The 24,324-nt window shown below is 39.7% G+C and overlaps 1 protein-coding gene across 3 annotated transcripts in view; it reads right to left on the minus strand.

Moving 5' to 3' along the window:
- The window catches only part of LOC109098546 (immunoglobulin superfamily member 21-like), a 203,797-nt gene that overhangs the window by 46,918 nt on the left and 132,555 nt on the right, over window positions 1-24,324 (minus strand). For all 3 annotated transcript variants that reach the window (XM_042766509.1, XM_042766508.1, XM_042766507.1), the window contains exons 3-4: window positions 22,650-22,771; window positions 12,458-12,576 (exon numbers count right to left, since the gene is read on the minus strand). In XM_042766509.1, the coding sequence (XP_042622443.1) occupies window positions 12,458-12,576; window positions 22,650-22,723 (193 nt within the window). In that variant the 5' untranslated portion in view covers window positions 22,724-22,771. The remainder of the gene's footprint in view (window positions 1-12,457; window positions 12,577-22,649; window positions 22,772-24,324) is intronic.

Raw genomic sequence — 24,324 nt, forward strand, 5'->3', positions numbered from 1 at the left:
TTGAAAATGGCAGCAGATATGGTTATGAATCCTTGATTCAACTGTGTCCTGATTTGATTTTTTGACATAGCTCTATGGGTGTATAATTAAATTTAATATTATTTATACTGTTTGTGAGCAATGCGCTGTTACATTTTTAGAAATAACACCGTGGGAGTGCAAGGTAAATTTTTAGTGAATGAAAGGGAGTACTTTCCACAAACTAGAGCCTTTTAAAAATGGTTACTGACAAAAAGGGATGCATCCAGTTAAAAAAAAGATTTTTTACTTCTCACAGCAGAAAAAAATAAATAAAATTATAATACATAGTTATAATATGAAAGTTATTATGTATATCGTGGAAAGTGAAAGGGATAATTGAGTAGATGTGTCTTTTCAGAATTGTCCTTTTGAGTGAATTGCCCCTTTAAATGTCAGCTTAGATGACATGACCACTTTATAATGCTAGACATTTAATACAATGAAGCCTGTTGCACTCCTGAATGTCAAATAAATTGTTCTGTATTTGGTTAATTAAAGCCGTACCATGTACAATTCACATCTAGTCTGAATTGGAATGAAACACATGTACATGTGGCATGTTTTAATTTGTTTTACTGAAAGCCTGGTATATATAACATATCACATTTTCTGACTGTTCCATAAATTTAAAGTCCGGGATGGAGCAACATGAAATTATACTTCAGCAGGTGAAGCTTAAAAAAAACAACACACACACACACACACACACACACACACACGCACACGCGCACATATGAACAACCACCACGTCAAACACCTCACGAAACAAACACACACACACACAAGTGGATATATAATGTGTTCTAAAGGAGGCTCATTACAAATGTGTCTCCACAGATTCTGCCAGCCACATCCTCAGCATCCAGACGGTACATGGCTTTTCCATTTAGTCAATTGAAAAACAGCAGCCTGGTGGGAGAGAGTTGTTCAGGAGCAAACCTGACGGAGTTGTGGGAGGAGGTATGCCAAATCCAGTGTGAATTACAGCTCCTCTTCTCTAATTTGTATTCAAATTTTGGGAAAGCTGGCAGAGTGAAAACAAATCCATTAGCTACATGCCTATGGGTGGCATCTATGAGTCCTTGAACCCATATCGCCATGTGTTTGCGAATGTTTGTGCGTGTCACTGCCAGGCAACAGCTGCCCCTGTGAAAGATGCATTGGGACCGACTCCAAAAATCTGTCTGCCTCACATATTCATTTCAAGCGGTGGTCACGGAAGGTCGGCATATGTCATGTGACATTCGCCAAAGTGACGTGCTCCTTTTGAGGGACACAATCCAGACTTTGTCAAGCTGTGATGTGATGCAGTGGGAACTTTTGGGGACGAGACTTGGCAGAGATTAGGCAGGGTCTGATGTTTTGTGTTTCACATTATGCGTTGAGTTCATGCATGTGAGCAGACTCGAGAGAAACAAGGGAAAAAAGCTAAGCTAAAGCACTCATGCATAGAATACATTTCCAACGTATAGCCAAAATCAAGGATTGACTTGCTCGCCATATGTTATGCATTATAAATGTCTGCATATGTCTTGAAGGTTGAAAAGTGGCAGAGAGCTTTGAACAAGTTGTATTTTCAATAACTTGCGTCACCACAGCAGGAGAGGGGGGAATAGGATTTCTCCAGCTCATCATCTGCTTCAATCAGCAACTCTCTTGGGAGGTGATGTTCTTCCTCCATCAGGAGAGGCCAACGTGAGAAGAGAAGCACAGCCTGTGATGATGGCCTGCTGGGAGATGGGGGTGTACAAAGGGAGCTGCTGCAAGGTGAAAACGTCTAACCACAAAAGGAGAGAGGGGAGAAGAGGGTTTATGTGGAGCAGAAGTGAGTTCACCCAAAAACAACATGACAAAATAGAAAGGGAAGCAATGTTGATCGTGTCAACAAAGTTACAGATAAAAATGTTAGGTAACTAAAGACTTTTTTTTTTGATTTTGTAAATGACAACATAGGTTTTGACCATGTATGACTTTCTGTATGACTTTCTTTTTTTCTGTGGAACAGAATTATGATGAATGTTTTAACTGTTTTTGTCCATACAATGAAATACACTGGGGTCCAAAACAACATACGTTTATTATATGGACAAAAAATGCAGATTTTCTTCAGTTTTTTTTTTCCTTTTTTATTTCACAGAAAAACGTAGGTAATTTCTGGACAGTGTTGTTGTTAAGATTAGTTTATTAGTTTAGGTTATCGATTTATAGAGCACATTAAAAAAAACAAAAAACAAACAGATGTTGAGACCAAAGTGCTGTAAAGGAAATATGAAGCAGAATTAAAACAACGAAAAATTACACCAACAGAAAGAATGAAAACACTAATAAAATATGTTTTCAAAGATGATTTGAACATAGAAATAGATGGAGCAGATCTAAAATAGAGAGGAAGACTATTCCAGAGCCTAGGAGCAGCCACCTTTAGCTTTAAGTAGTATATGGAGTGAAAAGATCACAAATGTACAGAAATGCAAGTTCATGCAAAGCTTTAAAAACAAAGAGCAAAAATGTAAAAACAACACAGAACTTAAATGGAAAAGTGAGAGAGACTAACACAGGTGTAATATGTTTTGTACCATCTGCAAGTGATCTAATGCTGATTTAGGCAAATCCTGAGAGAAGTAAAGAAATCTGATAAAGAAAAAAAGAACGCCACTTCAAGAAACATGCTAATGTGCTAACAAAATTAACAAGTTAGTCTTATGCTAGCTAGTAGGATAAGCTGTAGCTTGGCAACTGATGGCTAACTGAAAACACAAATAGGTGAATTATATGCCATCTGGCCCAGTAAAAAGGCTACATTTTATATTGTAATAATCAAATTAATAATCAGAAGACCTGGAGAAAATCAAACATTCAGGTGCCAGCACGTGTTCACTGGCTCAGATATACATATCAAAGCTTATTTGTCAAGGCAAATTTTCTTTTAAAGTTTTCTCAGTGTTTGAAGATGGAAATTCCGAGATTATTAAGCAGCTTTCATGATTATCTCTCAGTTTGCTGAAGGTCACAGGCTCCAAACAATGTTTGCTCCCAAAACTTGAACCCTTGTTCACCTCCTAATGTCACCTTGCTGAGTTTTCTTTTCTTCATACACTGCTGCCTAATAACTGTTATAATAAACATTTAATTAGCAAATTTGAATGTGGTTTTGCAACATAATTTTAAAATCGCTTATAAGATCCTGATTTGCTAAACACAGCTTTTAAAGAAAAATATATGAGCTCTTCTATTGAGGATCTACAGAAGAAAAAAAAAAACCCTGTTCAAAGGGATACTTATTATTTCAGCTTGCATTGAATTTAAGGTTTGGTTTGGGGCAAAGCAGTCACCAATCAGGTGAATAAAAAAAGAGAAAGTTAAACTAGTTTTATAATTTTGAGCCTGAACTATAACTAATTGCTTCCTTTAACAAGGCTCCACACTAAAAAAACAACTAAGTAGCCAATGGCAGATATTTTATTATTTATTTATTTATTATTATTATTAATATTATTATTGTTTTATTTTATTTATTTATTTATTTTTGTGGTGGGAAATGTATTAGCACGTCAAAATTAAAATGAACCTAGATGAATAAATGCTGTAAAAGTACTGTTCAATGTTAGTTCATAATACTCAGACAATTAACTAATTAAATCTCACTGTAGTTACCAAAAAAACATGTGATTGCTTATGAACTCGAGTTGATGAATTGTGTTTATTTTTCCAATGGTGAAAAACTGATCCAAATTTAACTCAAATTAATACCAAATGAATTTCTCACTGAAGAAAAGTTTTCTAACATTAAATGAAGTGGTCAAAAATTGTATTTAACCCACTCCAAATCTTCCAAAATTCTGTTGTACTTCCCATCTTTTTTCATAAAAACCAAAACATATTAATTATACATCTATTTATATACTATACTATACTAATTATATATCTTATATACTGAATATTATATATATTATATATATATATATTATATATATATATATATATATATATATATATATATATATATATATATATATATATATATATATTACATAAATACTAAACAAAATAATTTTTCTTTAATGGCTACAAACAACAATGAATCATATTTTTGACAATTTCGGTCACAGCTGGGAAGTAAAACAAATTTTCATTACTGAATTAGTTAATAAAGCTTTTCAGTTTCTTTGTCTATAAACATAAATGGCTAGTTTTATCTTGCATGCATGCAGTAATGGCCTAAAGTTCAGTGAAGGCTATAAAATGTGCGAAACTGTCAATTCTAATATTTTGCAACAAAATTCAAGTTCTTCCTGCTGTGGATGGCAGCAGCTGTAATTTTCTAAAACACATATTACCCAGATGACTGTGACTCACACGGTTACAGAATAATGAAATGACCCCTTCAAAAGTCCTATTTTGATCAAAACCAAGTGCACATTATTGGTCACATGCCTTGACCACCCTGGGCATCATTTGCTGAGCAACAACCAATCCTCCGCAGGAGTGCATTCACCCAGGCTCTAATAAACAACTCTCAGTTCACACAGGGAAAATAATAGCAGATCCACGGCAGCCATTGCACAAGCACTCCTAATGTAATCTGCTAAACAACAGCGCAGCATGGGAGAGCAAGCGCAGTGTGTCATTCCTTTGACTCCTCTATACTTAAAGTGAGAAGTCAAGTGAACACTTTGAATACATGACATAAAATGACACGGGGACCACCACCAGAAAAATGCAGAGTTGCTCCGACATCTGCGAGCACTTCAGGGCCTGCTGGCCCATTTATACACACTTGTGTTATAAATGCTCGTTAAGCTGTTGTGCTTTTCGAGGGGATGATTTCCATACTTTGTCATGAAATTTTGCACTTGATTTTAATTGTTTGCTTGTATGTTAGATGGGCATTCATATATAAACACAACTCATAGATTAGAGCCCATATAGCAGCCCTTTCTCACTTTGATTGGTTGTAAGTGCTGCTATCTGCGTAATGTCTGTTGTTTACGGTCCACTGGATGAAATGCAGTCATGGCGTAAATTGTACAGATGTACCTCTAAAGTGCTCTATATTTAATAACAGGTGCACATTTTTTCCCCTTTGTTTTCAACTACTACAAGGGCATGAAAACACTGTAAAACAATAATTTGACATGCAAACCTGGCATAAAGGAATCAAAGTATAGGAAGACAGTTCAAGGTAATAATAATAATAATAAAAAAATCCTCTTCCTTACATCAATTGACTCTTGGCTGTACATTATGCTTTACATAGCAATTCAGCATCCAATTCTCTATAGTGCTGTAATCAGGGGTTAATGAATCATCTTCTAATTAAAACAGAAAGAGGGTTTTACATTACTTCATATAGCCACACTGCCAGGTGGATAATGGCTGCTAAACACTCCCCAGGTTCATTCTGCCCTTGATGGTCAAAGGTCAATTAATACCTCTGGCCTTCAAAAGCAAAGAGGGTTCACATTGTAACGAGGTTTAACCAGATGTGATGAGTTTTAAATTTTTTTATTCACAATGAATTCAAACCTGTGCAGTGTGACAACCAGACCAGTAGAGAATTTGTGTGCAATTTACAATTAAGTGACCACAGAAATTTGGACCAATGTAATGTAGACGGGGCTACAAAAATTTGTCATTAAATTTTGCGTGACCCCCCCCCCCCCCCCCCCCAAAAAAAAAAAATAATAATAATAATAAAAAATAAACAAATCAGATTTACATAGAGCAGATGGTTGGAAACTACTAATATACATATAGGCTATTAGTATATAAAGACAGAGAGAGAGAGAGAGAGAGAGAGAGAGAGAGAGAGAGAGATAGAGAGAGAGATTTGCTAAAGATTACATTTTTCAGTGTTATTAAATTATTAGTGTTTTAAAAAATACACTTTAAGTGATTGCTAAATGACAGTAAAGGTAATCTAACAATACATAAAAAAGAGGACATTAGCACATTTAAATATAAATACAATACAGACAGTAATAAATAAAACAATTTCTAGATTATCATTTTTGACTATATATTACAGACACTTTAAATGACCATTAAATTATGATATAGGTAATCTAAACATAAAACTAGGACATTAGCATATTTAAACAATTAAATATCCAATACCTGCTGATACAGATACAAAAACATTAAATATATATAATTCTATAAATAACATTATCTTTATATTTCTGGTGAACAACGACTACACAGAAACTAATCTACTGTACAAGAAGCAAGAGATAATAGAGTTATTAGTGAAGTCTGCTACAACTTCATCCGCTCTATACAAAAATATCCACTACTTGTATTGTATGCGAGTGAAGATATATTAACTGTCTATTCTCGGGAGCGAGAACCCTCATGATGTGACCCCGGAGTCGCAGCTGATAATACTGCTCAGTTCTCCTCACGCTTTCTGTCAGCAACACAAAAGCCAAATGATCTACGTGGACTGGGAAAGGTGACAGGTCATAGTGTAGCAACAGCACAAATTATTAAAGCTCACCTCTTCACTATTTCAGAGGGCTTCGAACTGACAAGGCACCGAACACGGGTTCTCTGAAGACGTCAAACTTGAAAGTAAACAAGAACAGACCACTAAACCTTTAGTTTAAAGGAAAGCACAGGCACTTTGGTTACTTTGGAAAACCTTTGAAAAGTTGATGGTTGTTTATTTTCCCTATGATTATCACTCCTGTTTTTGTGTGTGTGTTCTCCCTCAGACGGATTTAATAATTTATCTGTTTTTCTTTTCAATAAGACTCCTGCTAAGTTGGCAAAACAACTGGAAAAAAGATCCTTCCACCATCAAAGAACTAATGGCAGGACGTCAGACATCATGTCTAATATTAAGCTTTTATGAATGTTACCTTGATTTTCAGATGCCTTTCAAAAAATTCATTTTATGATGAAAAAGAATTACAAAACAACAGGTTGGAATGTCCAAACGATGATCCAGCAGCCTTTCAAGTAAAACGGGTAACATTGAAGCACATGGATTTTGAATAATGAGTTTTGCTTAGAGGCAAGATGAAGATAGAAGACTGGAGCCCTACAGTAACCTTGTGTACATTATGTCTGCTTGTGGATGGATATGATGAACAAAATGTCCTCAAGAGCAATATCCTGGCCTTTGGCATCGATATCCTTCCATGGTGTCAGGACAAGGCCTGAATCTCTTGGTCTCGCCCCAAACATATGATATATATGACATATAACACACACACACACACACACACAATCACACACACACACACACAAACACACACACACACACACACACAAACACTCACAAATGCTCTGCAGCTATCCATCAACGCATCCCCCCCCACCTCCATTGCAGCTGCTCCTGCACCAAACCCAGTCTCCAAACTCCTTCATGTTTGTGCTGCAGCAAGGTGTCATTAATTCCTCCATTTATAAAAGCTGAACTGCTATATATATCTACACACACTGCTTGATTAAAGTTGGGAGCCATAATTGAAGTGAATACCAGTTTATGGGATGAAGGAGTAATTGCTCCCCAAGCACCCCACGGCTCATCATTCTTTTTGCCTCCAGCTCTCTCGTTTTCCCTTTTTTGAATGTGTATATAAATATAGGGCCCTCATGTCTTGTGAAGGATGTCCTTTCAATTACCTCCTTGCACTTTGCGAAGGTCAAGTGCGAAGTATTTGCACGCTTACGTGATGTGAACACAAAGTCGACACAGGTATAGAGATGTTTTTGGGCAAGATGGTCTAAGTGGGTTTGGTGCTTTTAATATTTTATAGAGATTTTTTTTTTTTTTTGGGAGAGATGGTCTAACTGGGTTTGGTGCCTTTCATATTTTACAGTCTTCGCTAAACTGTACTGAAATCAGTTTCTCCATTCAATTTCTTTTCTAAAGACCTGTTTGCTAACAGTGTCCCACTGGTTGAAGATCTTTGTTGGTAACCTAAAGGCTTGAATTAGCAAGAGATGATCTTTGAGCCTTGATTGTCTTTGTGCCCTAGGGGGGAAATTCACTAAGAATGAGTTGCGCACACGTTGATTGATAGTGTTGTTTGTTTTTATGCACTGTCTGTGCTGTTTTAATGCACGGTTCACTAAAGGAATTATGTAAATCAGGTAACAATGCAAACACACCCAGAAAATTGGTGCTCAAAACAATTTGCACCCCACAATCTCCATCTTGCAAACCAGAGTTAAAGAAACCACCACAATTTAGCCTATTATGCTAAGTCTGTACAGTATCACTTCTGAGTCGGCTCATAAAATACAGAAAGTGTGCTGCTGCTTCTTCATCATTTGATGAATTACTGTTGTCATGATCAACAGAAATCGTTAACTGTAATTAATCGTTTCTTACATAAAACTCTTTTTACTGCTTACTAGTAACAGTGAAATGCTCATTGCTGATGTTAACTTTTTCAGTAATGTACTTATTAACGGATCCAAGCAGCCAGAAATTGTCAGAGGGTTTAAAAAGAAAAAGTGTGCAGCTCATATTTTTACTGAAGGGATAGTTCTACCCAAAACTAAAATGCGGTCAACATTTACTCACCCTTAAGTAAAAAGCAGACAAAAAGTACAAATAAATATGACTAGCTGTGATTCTTAGTAAATTTGCTCCAGTGTTCACTTCTGCAGACTTACAAAATATGACATTTTTAAAAATGTCTCAAGTGTTTTGTCCATATAAGAAGCATCAGTGGGATCCAAAACAACACTGAACCCCACTTACTCATTCATTACACACACACACACACACACACACACACACACACACACACACACACACATCAAATCAAATTACCATTAAAACAAAAAACCAATATGCATTTTTTGGGCAAACTGTCCCTTTAATACAACAAATTACTATTAAATCCTATAGCCAATCTAATATTTTACAATGCACAGATGGTGTCTTTACTGTTTAAGTTGTTTTTAACCTGTAATATTACTTAACACTAGTGTATACTCCAGATTTTGACAATATGTAACCAGTTATAATTTTTTTTTTTTTTTTTCTAATATGTAACCCGAAGGACACTTTACTAACCCTCAGTTGGCTACATTGTCTTTTTCTCAATTATACTTGGTTCATTAAGTTTGCTTCATGACAATTAAAAGGTGGTAGTGGACAAAAGAAATTAATTATGCTTAATTCAGCTGAGCCTTTTCAACTTTAAGCCTTTACAGCCAGCGGGACTACTTTTACTGAATATAGCATTTAATTTAACTAATTACTTGCTCAGCTGACTTAGCCTACTTCACAGGTTTGTCTAAGGTCATCTCTTCTGGTATTAAATGCTACTTTAAGTGCTGCAGTTTAACATACTGTTAAGCCTCAAGAAAGGAATTAAATGAATCAATTTCAAATAAATAAATAGCAAGAATAGACAAGTAAATGATGACATTGGGGGCCTGTCAGCCTGTGCTGTGTTGCCAAATGCAGTTGGAGATATGTGGACCAGAATTATTATGAAATGAGCAAGAACAAACATTATCATTATAATGAGATGAGGACATCTCTGTTTGTCGATGATAAGGCAATCGATGACCCCGCAGCTGCGAATGACAGGACAAACATCAGCAGTTAGAGAACAGTGCACATTTTCAACACTGACTAAAAGGGGGAATGCTAATTTGTATATCACAGAAAGGTCACGAAAGCGGTTTTATGAAAAGATACCATCAAACTTTCCTGTGACCTTTTCCAATGACTTCCCACATACACACAGGAGTGAATCATTAAACAATATTTTCCTGTAAAACCAACGTCTTGTCTGCTAAACACCTGCAAAATAGTTTAACCAGGTGCAAAATACACCAAATTAGTGCTGTGAGAATTTGAATGAAATCACTGTCATTCTTTTCAATGCAAATACGCCACACTTTCTATGTAAATGAAGCTAGTTTTGTCATATTCACAAAATTCAGTGCTATTCGATTAGCAGATTTTCATGTAACACTATTGTCTCGTATAGAAATTAAACCTATTTGTGTATATTTTCTGTTGACCATGGACCACTTCATCAAAGAAGTTATTAGTGCAGAGTGCAGACACAGCAAAAGTGCAGACACTGGGCAAGGATGAAACCTTCTAGTGTACATGTGTCAAGCACCTGTATTCACATGCTATCAAATGGAGTATACTTTGAAAGGCTATGCGGTTGGCTGTATATGTACACTAAGCATTTGCATCAAAACCGAAGCATACTTTGGGCTTTAGTGAATTCAGCCTGCAGTGTTCATGTTCACATGCTAAAAGATATTCAACCCCAGCTTTAGTTCGACTTCAATTCTCAAAAGCCAACACTTGATCACACTGCCTTCCAAATAAACCATTTCTAAAGTTGAAGTTGATGGTAGAGTCGCCACAGACTTTTCAATTCGCATGAAGGCAAGTCTCAGAGACCCCAATAATTAGAATTTTAGGCTTAAAAAGCAACTGATTGAATTTCTAGGCAAAAAATTCATTAAAACAGACATTCTTATTTAGGATGTCTTTTAGCAAATTAAAATACCGGCTGTGCAAGTCTTCCTATTAATGAACTTTTTTCACTCATTTTCATTCTCTAACTCGTCATTTTTTTCTTCTCTCCTCTACCCGGTGAACTTGCCACGCTAATAGGCTATGAATAATTCTGTTTCAGTTTAGATGGCAATTAGCCACAATGCTAGAGGCTATCCTTCTTCACCTGTAGAGGTGTAGGGATTTATGAGTGTCAGCTAGATGAGGCACACACACTTCCCTTCGATTCCTAAGCAATTGCAAGCTAGGTTCTTCAAAACATCTCATATTGATAAAGAGCAAACCATTAACATCAACGCTACTGTCGTACTGGGTTGTGTTCTTCAGCTGAAGGGGCTGGAAGTGGAGTTCTTTATTGAGAGATATGTTTATGCACATTAGCCCTACTAGGGCTTTTCACTGATTTCCAGTCTGTCTTATCAGAGAGCTCTGAAGCATTCCAGGATAGAACTATCAGACTGAGGACCACTCACTTTTTTTATTTATTCAATTTAACGATGGGCTGAAAAAATGATGAGGTTCCTTATTAACACCAAGCTGCATCTCAGATCGGTGGACAAACCATGACATACTCAGATAGGGAGGCTGTCATTAGGTGTCTGGCTAATGGCTATAGGAGAGTGTAGAGTCTACATATATGCCTGGGGTCCTCGTTTCAGATGGACATGGAGGTGCTGTTAAAGCAACAAACAGATGAAAGGGTACAGCTTCAAGCATCAATCATAACAGCGTACTAATAAATAATCCATTTGTAGTGTCTGATTTGGTGATAGAGAGAATTGCTAATGAGCTCTAACTAAACAGCCAGTCATTTGACCAATAAATAAATAAAAAAATGGGAAAATTTACTACATTTTTTGTCAGCTGAACCATGTAACATATTTAAGTAACCCATGGGTTTTAGGTTATTATTTCAATAATTGAACAACATATTCATATGTTCATGGCTCTCTGATGTTGCTAAAAATAATAATTAACATTATTATTTATAGCATGTTTTAACTCTAATTATAAAATAATGTTTTAACTAATTGGAAATATATTATTGTTGGAAACTGCAATTGTACTGTAAAATAAAAAGGAATCTTTGATTATTATAATAATGAAATGAAACTATACAGTTATTTAATTCAATTGCAGCCTTTGATTTGATAATAGCGCCCAAACTATAGGCTATCACAATTATTGTACAGTCACGTTTATTTATCTTAATATTTGAAAGTTATATTACATTTTAAATGATTTCACTGTACAATTATGATCTGCAAAGCATTAGATAATGTTCCAATAAGATTTGTTTATGCCTTATTTATGAAAGTTTGGGAAGCTCCTATAAACTGTTACCAAAAAAATAAATAAATTAGAGATGGGAACATGCGTACAACGATTAAAAGCAAATCAGCTCTCTTTGTAATCTTTGCATTTTCATCGCCTCAGAGTTTCCCAAATGATGCTTTGCAGCACAGCATGAATATAAGCAGTGAGTGGGGAAGTTCAAAGTGAAGTGTTATGAATTATACACAAACACACACACAGACACTACTCTACCTTCCATTCAAAGGTCCTTATCACATGGAGACAGTCAGCCTTAATGATCAGCCCATTCTGGCCCAACTTGCCAAGAATATACAACAGACTTCCAAATAACAAACACAAGATAAAGCACTTCAAAACCTCAGGCAACGAGTTAAAGGACAACAGAAAAGATTGTGGGTCAACCTTTGGGTGCAACACTGCCACTTTCCTCTCAACTACATAATGCCAAAAGTTGATCTGAGCAAATTATGGTCCACTTAATCTTGAATATACTGTAGAGTTACATCCTCTTGTTTGAAGATGGTTTTAAATTAGTGATTGCTGTTTCACAAGCCTGATGGAGAGAAAATATATAAAGGAACATTTCGGCAGTGCATTCATACTCACACATGACCGTAAGCAAGACATTCCCTGATGCCAGGACGACCTTCTCCCGTGTCGCTCGGTCATAGATTCCTACATGGCATTCATAAGGTCCGTTGTCTGAGATCCGGACCTCTGGAAGCCTGTGAAAAAGATCAAAAAAGATAGCCAATTGTTTCTCATGTAGACGTCTGTAAAAAATTAATTTACATGACACCTCAGTGATAAAACTCATGAAGTGCAACAGTTATCGAACAGTGTTCGGCAGTGGTCAAAAAGGATGTAAACATTAAATTTTGAATCTATTTCTTCTTGTAAAGACGTGGATTAAATTACCACACAACCTTGGTGTTTGTCAAAAACAGTAGGTAATTAGATTTTTACCCGGATGGTGGGCAAAAAAACACTGGCATTCTGAGTTGAACAGAAATAAAATTACTGCCTAACCCCTATAAATGTTGCAAATCGCTTAGGTCCCCATGAGGAACAATTACTGTCCAAATTGGGCTTAAGACTAAATTTAATTAAGGTAGCTCGCTTCAAGCTACTATGACACCCTGAAACTAGATTGTAACTTTTTTAAAGTAAATGTAAAACTGATTGTCATGATGCTAGAGGGTCCTGGATGGTTTATAGGCAGTATTTAGAGACATTCTCAATGACCTTCTGTGATATTCTGAACTCTAAATATGGTTCAGATTCCTCCTTCAGTGTAAACAAAAGCCTATATTTGTCTTTTTTATCATCTGCAATTTTTTTTAAACCAGTTGCTTAGAAAAGTAATAGCATATCTCTACGTAACTCCAAAGGAAATGATAAAGTATACAAAAAAAGTGTTTTATTGAAACATAGATCAAAGAGTCAAAAGCTTCATTCTGTATTCTGAACATGGACTAAAATTCAAATCAATGTGAGATTTTCAGCTGCAGGCAGCAGATCAAAATCAAAGACAATTGTCCTTCCTGGCCTTCTATAGAAGACAAGAGACTGCAGTGAAGCTGAAGCATCTGGGTGTGCAGTCATAGCAATGTGCCAGGCCAAGGAAAAGAGAGGCCACTGCCTAAGAAAACAGTCTGTCGGTCCATTTCTGTTGTCCCTGGGGCAGGGGGTAGACTGCTGACGATGGCTGATTGGGATACTCAGATGCTTGACCCTGTGGTCCATTTTTGTTGCTTTTCCTATTTCATTCTGTTCCTTTTCTTTGCATCTTCTCTTTCAGGGAACCCAATAAAACAAATAGTATGCTATATTTCTAACTGCACCGGCTGTTTAAAAATGGCTATTGATGACATATATATGCTATATAATGAAACCCAGTTGTGAGCTCTATACTACAAAAAATTACTTTTATTTCTTTATTTTTTATAGAGAGCACTTACATGAAAGCAAAATTGCATAAGATATTATGATTTGTATTTAGAAAATACATCTTGAACTTGTATTATTACAATATTATTACAATTTAAAATAACTTTCATATTTTAATACATTTTTTCTGCAGCCATTACAGTCTTCAGTGTCACATGATCCTTCAGAAATAATACGCTGACTTTCTGCTTATAAAGAAACGTTTCCTTTTATTTTTTTTTTTGTGGAAACTGTGATACATTTTTGATCAATTTAATGCATCATTGCCAAATAAAAAACAAACAAACAAACAAAAAAATAAAAAACTGACCCAAACTTTTTAATAATAAAAAACTAACCCAAAATTTTCTAAAAGTCTCATGAAAAATAATGATGTTGAAAAAAATCTCATCCTCTCTGTCTTTGCTTTAGTCAAGTGTCCCTTTAACAATCTCAGCAGCGTCTTTGTGTGCTCGGCACCAGTCGACAATGTCCTGCTGCTCATCCCCTTAAAAACAAGCAGAAATTGACTGAAACCAAGCTCATTTATATTGAATGAGGGCAGTGGGTGAATTCTCAGCACAAGTGCATAAGCATTCCTTTCATGTACTCCTCCACCCCTACCCGCCATGGCTATCTTTCCCCCCGCACCTCAGATAGCTCACTTAGGCTTGATGAGTAGAAACACAGGCAGAGTTAATTGCAGTGCGTTCACCATCATGGCAATGGCAACAAAGCAGCGTTTGTAAATAAAACCACTCTGCCATTTCTCTTCACAGATGTCTATCATTTTAATATTGTCTATTGGCAGTTTTTAGAGTTTTTATTGTTGTTTTTGTTAGGTTTCTTTTTTTTTCGCCTCTTACTTCCAGGGCTGCTTGACATGCATGGACCGTGATGATTGGATGAGAGGTTTGGCTCCAGCTTTGTACATTGGCATTGGTCTCACGTTCCACCCTGCAAGTGTCCTCTCTCTGGATGAGCTTTACTGCCCGGGTCTCTGAATCCCGGCCAGCACATTTCTCAGTTCCTGTCTCTCTCAGCCTCTTACCTCTCCACCCCTCCTTCTTTACGCCTTTCGACACTCTCTGTCTCTTATTCGCTCATTCTCTCCCCTCTGTTGCATATTTCCTCTTTGGATTGCTGAAATGCTGGCGATGTTGCACAATATTCTGGCTCGCTCTGATATACAGTTCTTCAAAATAACCTCAATGGGACTGAAACTCCAGCTTCTTCGCAGTCTTTCTCACTCTCACCTTCTCTGTATTCTCCATCTCTCTCTCTTTCACTGTGCTCTAAAAATGTAGATGGATTGTTAATCAGAGAGAAATAAAAAGCCGATTAGCACTAAATCACACCGAGGCAAGAATGGATTTGCCTAGCCAGGTCCTGCCACTCTACAGCATGTGTAAGTGTGTGTGAGTGTGTGTTTGTGTGTGTGTGTGTGTGTGTGTGTACTGAGAGGGACAGAGCACTCGCTGGCAGGAACATAGCATTTTGTAATTACAGAAATGTGCCATGAATTTCTCAGTTGAGGCCTGCTCTTATTGGCTGTGGGCGTATAATGTTAGAATAAGTCCAAAGCTGAATTTATGGAGTTGGAATATTTGCAATAGCTCATGTTTTCATGAGTCATCAAACACATAGGTCAATTTAGGTGATCTTTCACTCATACATTCACTCATGGGCCTTGAATATAAGTTAAAAATGGTTCACAAACCAATTCCATTCAATGTGGCAATTTATGCATGAATAGTTCCCTTTCGATACTTCACTTGTACTGCGTCTGCTTAGAGACGCTATGGGAAAAACTCTTTTTTTCTCCTGAACTGAAGCCTTATTTAGTAACACAGTGAGACTGCACGGCCATCGGTTCGTGCAGTGGATAGAAACAAACCAATGGCTCGACAGCGGTGCTGCACGAACCTATGGCTGCAAAGCCCGCCAAAGGCCACCAGAATGGGCGGGGCCTCTGGCTATATAAGTGTCCGCTTCGCCATAGGATTCAGATTTCTTCTCCCTCAGGGACGGCGACTTCGCTGATCTCCGCTGAACTGCCTGCTCGCCGTTGACACGCCTTGCAAGCGGAATGCGACTGCCGGTTTTTCCTGCTTCAGAGCATCACTTCTCCTGCCGCCATCCGGCAAAAAAGAGCAAATTTCTGAACAAATTTCCTTGGTGTTGATGCAAATGCCGTTCCATCATTGAGGCTCCTCTGATGACGGCCACAGCGAGTGTGTAGTGTGTCTGGGGAAACCCCACGCTGACGCAGCACTTGCTGAGACTTCATGTTCTCATTGCGAGAATATCAATCTAGCCTCTCTGCGCTCGCGAATAGCTTTCTTTTCTGAGAGCGATCACACTCCTCGAGCCCTCCCGTTCTCTTCCTCCCAGGAGCCTGTGAGGAGGAAACATTGGGGCAGAAGAAGGCAGCACCAGGATGAGAGTGAGCTTACGTCAGCTCAGCCCCCGCGTACCTCACTCTCTCCACCCAGAGGGGATTCCCCCTTCCTTTTCACATGGCCTGATCAGCATCCCTCTGCTGCTGTGAGCGACCTGATCTTGTTTAGTGGAAGTGACGAAGAGCTGCTAGATGACAGCATGTCTCTAGTAGCTTTGGACGCGGAGGAGTTGTCGGACTCGCTGGACCCCGCCCACTCTTCTGCTCTTCTGCTCCATACCTAGTGTGCCTTTGCACTTCTTCCCCTTCAGCCCTCACCTCGCTCGATGGTGCTGAGGAAAAAGGATATGAGCATCTGCCGCCGCTGGATGAGTCTGTGGCCACACATCTCTGCCCACCCACGGCTATCGGATGGAAGGCCAAGGACACCCATCCGTCCAAGCCATGCCAGACCACCTCGATGCTCACGTTTCGCACCTACTCGACGGCTGGGCAGGCTGCCACTGTACTGCATTCCATGGCAGTGCTCCAGGTCTTCCAGGCCAAACTCCTTGCTGCTGCTGATGAGTTGGGCCCGGATGCTGCAACACTCAGGGAGCTGAGGAGCACTATGGACCTGGCCCTGCATGCTACAAAGTTGCACTGCCCAAGCCATAGGATGCTCGATGGCCAGCTTGGTCGTGCTGGAGCGCCACCTATGGCTTAACTTAACTAAAATCAAGGATGCTGACAATGTGCCATTCCTGGATGCACCCACCTCCCGCAGCGGCCTCTTCGAACCAGCGGTGGAGGGTTTTGCTGAGCGTTTCACTGAGGCACAGAAGTCGTCCTAGGCGATGCGACACTTCCTGCCTAAACATGCCTCCTCCTCTGCAACTGCCAGTCGCCCCTAGCAAGCGCTGATTTGGCAGCCTCCCAAAGCTGCTCCCGCTGCCGTCGCCACTCAGCCCGAGAAGCCTGAGGCCAGACACCGTTCCCGCCCTCGGCCACCAGATGGTATCAGTTTCCAAAATGCCAGGGACCCTGGCCCAAGGTAGTGCTGGATCCTGCGCCGCCACCGTTATCCTGATCCAGAGGCCAGAAAGAGGAGGGGGCTAAGTCTCGACACGGCCGGACTTCCCCCAAACTGTCCCATGTGTATTGCCGGCTGCCTCATTCAGTTCCAGGTGTGGACAGAGCTGTGTCTGCTGTAAACGCTGGGCCCGTTCTAGCGACCAAACAGAAAAGCACTGTGATAGCGCGAGATATAAAACACACACCTTTTCACAAAAAGAGCAGTTTTACATCACTCACAAGTACTGTGTCCCCACGGAGTGACTAAGCACTCGAACCAATCCAACCTCTGTCCATCCGGACCAGACAATGGCAAGCCATTCCCGGAGTGTCAGAATGGGTTATGGGGATAATAACACACGGCTATTTCCTCCAGTTCGCACAAACACCCCCGCGCTGGTGGTTACCACTTCGGTACATAGCAAGGCTGTTACTTCCTCGTCCCCAAAAAGGATGGCGGCCTTCGCCCCATCCTCGATCTAAGATGTCTGAATCGCGCTCTCATTAAATGGGGCTAAAGAATGATCACGCTGAAACAGATCCACTCTCAAATACACTCAAGGGGCTGGTTATGTTCTCTGGATCTGAAAGATGCTTACTTTCACATCCAGATAGCCTCCCGTCACAGGCCGTTCTTGAGATTCGCCTTTGAGGGTGTGGCTTACCAATACAGGGTCCTCCCTTTCGGGCTTTCCTTGGCCCCTTGCATGTTTACAAAGTGCATGTACACGGTTCTCACCTCTCTCAGGCAGAAGGGAATCTGAATTCTCAATTACCTCGACGACTGGCTCGTTGTAGCCCAGTAGGAGGCAGAGGCCTTGCATCACAAAACCCTGCTCCTCAGCCATTTAAAATGCCTAGGGCTTAGGGTGAATTTTGCCAAAAGCTCGCTGTCTCCCAGCCAATGAGTTTTGTTTCTGGGAACAGCGCTCGACTCTGTGGGAATTAGAGCAGCAATGGTGAAGAGCGCGCTGTGGCTCTACAACGACTTGAGGTTCCAAAAGCTGCTGGGTCTTATGGCAGCAGCATCGTCAGTACTAGATCTGGGTCTGCTCCACATGCGCCCCCTTCAGTACTGGTTGAAACCACGAGTTCTGCATCAAGGTGAGCCAGGCCTGCGCCTCAGCCCTGACCCCTTGGAGAAATGTGCACTGGATGGAACGGGCCCTCGACTGGCCCGACCTCCTCCTCTATGCTTTTCCCCCGATTGGTCTGATTCCTCAGGTAATCAGGTGGATCAGGGATCAGGGACACAGAATTCTATTCTATTTGGTAGCCCCACTTTGGGAGAACCAGCATTCTTGGCCGAACTGTAACAAATGATGACAGCGGCCCCATGGCCCATCCCCTTGAGACAGAACCTCCTTTCTCAGGTGAGCGGAATGATATGGCATCCACATCCAGAGCTGTGGGCCCTTCATCTTTGGCCACTCAATTGGAGCCTGCAAGCCTTACAGAGTGCGTACTAAATACTACTTCGCAGGCTAGAGCCCCGTCTACAAGATGCCTGTGTATACAAGATGCACCATCTACAAGATGCTCCGTCTACAGTGATACTGTCATTTCTGCAAGAGCTGTTGGATAAGGGTCGGTCACCCTCCACGCTCAAAGTCTATGTAGCGACTATAGCAGTGTCACACGCCCCTATAGCAAGCCAGTCAGTAGGGAAAAATGAACTTGTCGTGTTTATGAGAAGGGCCAGAAGGCTTAATCCGCCATGCCCCCTCACTGTTCCTTCATGGGACTTTCCTACTGTACTAAAGGCCTTAAAGGGTTCCCCCTTTGAGCTGCTACAATCTATCAGCCTACTTTTCCTTGGGTCTGCAATGTCCCATTGGAGTAAAAGCCCACTTGACTAGAGGGGTCTCCTCATCCTGAGCATGGTCTAGCGGCATGACCATTACAGAAATTTGTGCGGCGGCCGGCTGGGCTTCGCCATCCACATTCGCTAGATATTATAACCTAGACGTCCCTGCATTGCATGCAAGGGTGCTTTCTGTATGAGGTCACATTTATGATACTTATAGTTTCGGTGCACTTTGGCCAATCTTTGCCCAAGGCATTGGAAACTCTGCTTGTGTGCGCTCGACCCCCTTGGTGCCGAGGCTGTGCGAGCCGGGGCGATCAATCTAGGTTAGACATAACCTCATTGAGTTTATTCTGCAACCTGGTTGCTATTGTCATATCTTGGCCCTAGTGTCAAGTATGATTGCTTGGTCGTTCCCCTTCTTAGCACGGCGTGATTGAACTGTGTTCCCATAGCGTCTTTAAGCAGACGCAGTATGAGTGAAGTATCGAAAGGGAATGTACTCGGTTCCCGAGTACTGCGTTCTGTGCCCTGCTAAAAAGGCTGCATGACTCAGTCGTCGCTTCAGTCAAAATAACTTGAATCCTATGGTGAAGCAGTCGCTTATAAAGCAAGAGGCCCCACCCATTCTTCACAGCCATAGGTTCGTGCAGCACTGCTGCTCAGCCATTGGCTCACTTGTTTCTATGCACTGCACAAACCGATGGCCATGCAGTTTTACTGCGTGACTGAATAAGGCTTCAGTTCAGGAGAAAACAGGAGCTTTTCCCATAGCGTCTTTAAGCAGACACAGTACTAGTTCCCGTATCTCAGGGAACTGAGGTTACGTTAGCAACCAAGTACGATTTGTGTTTCATGAATGAAGCTCATTGAAGCAAAAAAAATAATAAAATAAAATAAAAATAAAAAATTACAATCAAAATGACTTTTGACTTTCAAAGGGGCCTACAAAATAACAATAATAATAATTTAAAAAAAGGAAATAAAATAGTAAAATCTTTAACTAAATTATAATGACACTAGGGGGCATTTCCAAACTTTCAAACGGGCAAAACTAAACAATTTTTAACAATTTAAATGCCATTAGGGTGCTTCTGCAAATTTTCAAAGAGCCTACAACTTAGCAACATGAATAAAATAAAAGCTAAATCGGCAGGTTTATATGAAAGGTACGTACATGCATATTTCTCACTTTAAAGTCATAATAGATGCTAAAATGTAACGTGTACATTGCATTATCACACCCAAACCCTGCATTTGAAAACAAAACAGTCATAAGTCAGTGCAACTGGCATGAACTCAACAGTCAGTGCTGCTTCACTACACAAGTGTCCTCACTTCCAGACTTAAAAGAGACATCACATGCCTCAATGACACACAACATATTTAATCTCTCTCTTTTAACACTGTTGTCGCGTTTCGGTGAAGAGTCATGAAACAAATCTTATAGATGTGCGTGATAATCAGGGGCTTTTATTGAAGAACGGGCTTCTCCTGAAGGGCCCTGGAGGGCCTGGTGGGCGTAAGTGGTTTTGTTTTGGAGTATAAAGCCGAATGTTCTGCTAAGAGCAGTTGGGTCTCAAAGGAACAAGTAGAGAATTGAGGTGTCCATTGTAATGAGAGAAGAGGGCCAGGTCGGAGTGGAAGGGGAGGGTCCTGTGGACCTGTTTAAGATTTGATTGACAGCTCAAACTTTCCCTCTTAATACACTGGCATCTTTGTGACAAGGAGAAGCTAGTGTAGAACAAGAAAAAACGTAACATTATGACTTATATTAAATATTAAAATGGAACAGAATTAATTTTTAACACCTTCAACAACGTAGCCTCCTTAAGGGGGTTTTGAGGGGAAAGTTTAGAAAAGACACAGAATTTCAATTTGCGCTGTAATAATGTCTCATTTGACACGTTGTGTGGTGATGAGTTTTCAGGGAATTCAAACTGTCATGTAAGACTGTGATGGGGCTGGAAAATCACCAGAAAATAGCTGCTCAAAATGGAAAAACAAAAGCCTTTTTTTTATTATCCCCAATACTCCAAGAGAAGAGATGTATACTTTAGAGCAGCATGCAGACAGACAAAGTAGTGCTGTGAAAACAAGTCAACTTTTATGTCTATCTATCTGTTTTTGATTCTAGGAAGATCCTTTCTTGTGCATTAATTTAGAGGCAAAAAGCTGAGAACTGAATTAGAGTGGCAAGGTCTACTGGTGTGGCTTCTTGCCACTCTGGAATGAAAATAAGAGATAATACCTGTGAAATATCCTGTCTGGGTGCTCTGGATCTCCCACAGAATGCTGTGTCAGAGACTACGGGGAAAGGATTTGAGAAGTGTGCACCATGGAATCAATCAATCAATCAATCAATCAAGCAATCAATCAATCAATCTATCTATCTATCTATCTATCTATCTATCTATCTATCTATCTATCTATCTATCTATCTATCTATCTATCCATCCATCCACTGTCAATCCATCCATCCCTCCACTCTATCAATCCATCCATCCATCCATCCACGCTGAGTTTGATGGTCTCTGCAGTTGCCATCTTCCTTCCTGAGCATTATGTGAGACTGTGAGGTCAACACAGGTGATCCCTACTGCTGCTTATAGTGTGACAATCAGTTTACTTCCTGCTGGGTAGGAGTGTTTGTTTCTGTGCTTGTGTACACAGCATACACTGTACCACTTTCCAGGCAAAGCAGGGAGGCTAAGCTTGTAGCCTGTTACCTGAAAAACTCTGCTTGACTTGATGCACATGTGCACATATCTGTGATGTAGAGAGTGCAGCTAGTCTTGTAGCAGGTTGAACTAGTAATCAAAACCTTCCTTTCTCTGCTCTTCATCTAATAGTTTGTACCAGATTTTGGTTTGACAAAAAACTTGTATGTTTTGGTGACGAGCAGAGCAGATATGAGTAAGGCTTGCTTTTGCTTTTCTGCCTGAAGCTGAGCCTCAGGTATTAGGGATGACTTGGGAAACACGTCTGTTCCTCAGCGGGCCTGTGAAACACTAAAGCAGATGTTCGGAAAGGGAAGGCTAAAGATGACGCTTCCTGAATGGGGAGCAGGAAAATTGCAACTGAGGGCCCAAAAGAAAAGCTTGGCTTCGGGCTCAGTGGTTGAAAATACCAGAAAGTATTGAGGAAAAGTTTCTTAATCAGGTCATATTTTACTTAAAGTGTCTAACTTTTTAAGGCCTTCGAGGGGCAAGTATACACAGGAACAACAGAACCACTAGATGGAGCACTAATTCTAATCCCACCCCACACTGGTCTGATTGGTCAACTGTTAAAAAAAAATACATTAATGTGCAGAACTGAACATTGATTTAATTTTAACACGACAAAGTGTTTTAAAAATGCAGTGCTCATGACACAAGACTGCAAAGATGCCGTTCTGATGCACCCATAAGAGAGTTCATGGAGAAGGAACCCAAGGCATTTCTCTTTAGAAAACCAACAGGAAATGAACATAAATGTTGCATGTCAGCCTAAAAGTCATAGCATCACAGTCCAATGTCATATGAATAAAACTGGACACTTTCAGTGATCAGATCACATAAATATTCTATTTTGTGTCAAATCAAATAACGGCTAATGGCTCTTACCGGACTGTTGATTGATACACCAGGTCTTCCCGTCTCCGGTAATCCTCCATATGGGAGTAATTTGTATTGAACATAGCATCGTACGTAAAAATCTTCTGCTTAATAGTGCCTCCATCAGTAACCTGTTGAGAAATAAGAATAAAACATTAAGAAAAAGATGCCTTATAATGAAGTGGATATTCCATAGACCCCTATACATAAATAATGAGATGAGACAGTACAAGAGCTTGATGCCCACAGGCAAAGTTAGTGCTCACACTTTAAAATGATCCCATTGATCCATTTAAAGTTATTATTGGTATATTATGTAAGAGCTTGTGAAGACATGAATTTAAACGAGCTCTCAGAAACCTGCCGAGCATGATGAAATCAGCGAGACACTTACACGTGTGGCATTAGGAATTTAGTGCACTATAAGGCAGCGATCTAATGATGACTGACGTTTTTGCTGCATTTTGTTGGTCTGCCGCACAGGTAAGGTAATGAAATGTGAAGAGATATTGCAGAGGTGAGGGATATTCGCAGCAGCATTGGCTCGTTTTGTGTCTTTTTCCCCTCCCTGACGTTCCTGGAAAATGATGGAGCATGGCTCTTTTTGCGCTAATATCCACAGGGGAGAGAAAGTCGCTTAGCATCTGAATGACTGCGATTTCTCTTCAGTGCACAGAAAGAAGAAGGAGAAAGAGCGGTGACAGATTTTAATAGAAGTGTTAATGTCTGCTTTTGAAGCAGTGGAATTGTTGGTGGGACAGGTGTCTTTCTTTCGGCGAACACTTGAGATGCTATCTACGGTCTCTTAATCTGGTCCCCCGGCGCTGTAAATCAGTCTTAGGTGGATTTGCGATTGGTTTCCTCTGTGTGGGGAACAACAGCGCCACAAGGACAATGTTGAATTGGTTTGATCTGAAAACACAGTTCACGCTGCCCTCACAAATGAGTGTAGGATGGCCACAATAACCTCTATTTCTCATGAGACTCACGCTAAATGCCTGCAGCCACTACAACACACAATGATTCATAATTACTCAAATTCTCTTTAGAAAGGAATTATGGGAAAAATGAATATAGTGGATAAGCAAGCGTATAGGATAATGTTTACATAATGCATATCTGAAAACTCACAATAACAGTGAGCTATTACAGAGCAATTCCAACATGATTTGATATATTTTAATACACCTGGAGCAAGAGTCCTTTTATATATGAAACTGTGTGGGTTAAGAATATTTTCTAGCTCTACCATCTCTTTATGGTTACATTTAGAAGTCTGTTTCCGCTTCCTTACCTCAGAGTTAAAACTTAATTTTTCGTGAAGCAAATACAGTGTACATGTTTACACGTTGATGTACCAGAAAATGTGTAAAAATGTGGATTTTGAAAGAAAGAAAGAGGAACAAAATGAAATAATAAAAAAAAAAATTCAAACTACATATATATATTTCAAAATTATGGTATATAAAAGGCCAATTCAACTCTCTCTCTCTCTCTCTCTCTCTCTCTCTCTCTCTCTCTCTCTCTCTATCTATCTATCTATCTATCTATCTATCTATCTATATCCTTCCAAACAAAAAAAAAAAACAGTCAGAAATGTGATGACTACGATTTTTGATGAATATATCTCTGTCTCAGCAAACAAGTGTGTCTGAGAAACAGGTCAGCAAAATGCTGATTTTGA

This window comes from Cyprinus carpio, chromosome A11 (genome assembly GCF_018340385.1).
Source record: "Cyprinus carpio isolate SPL01 chromosome A11, ASM1834038v1, whole genome shotgun sequence".
Taxonomy (NCBI): Eukaryota; Metazoa; Chordata; class Actinopteri; order Cypriniformes; family Cyprinidae; genus Cyprinus; species Cyprinus carpio.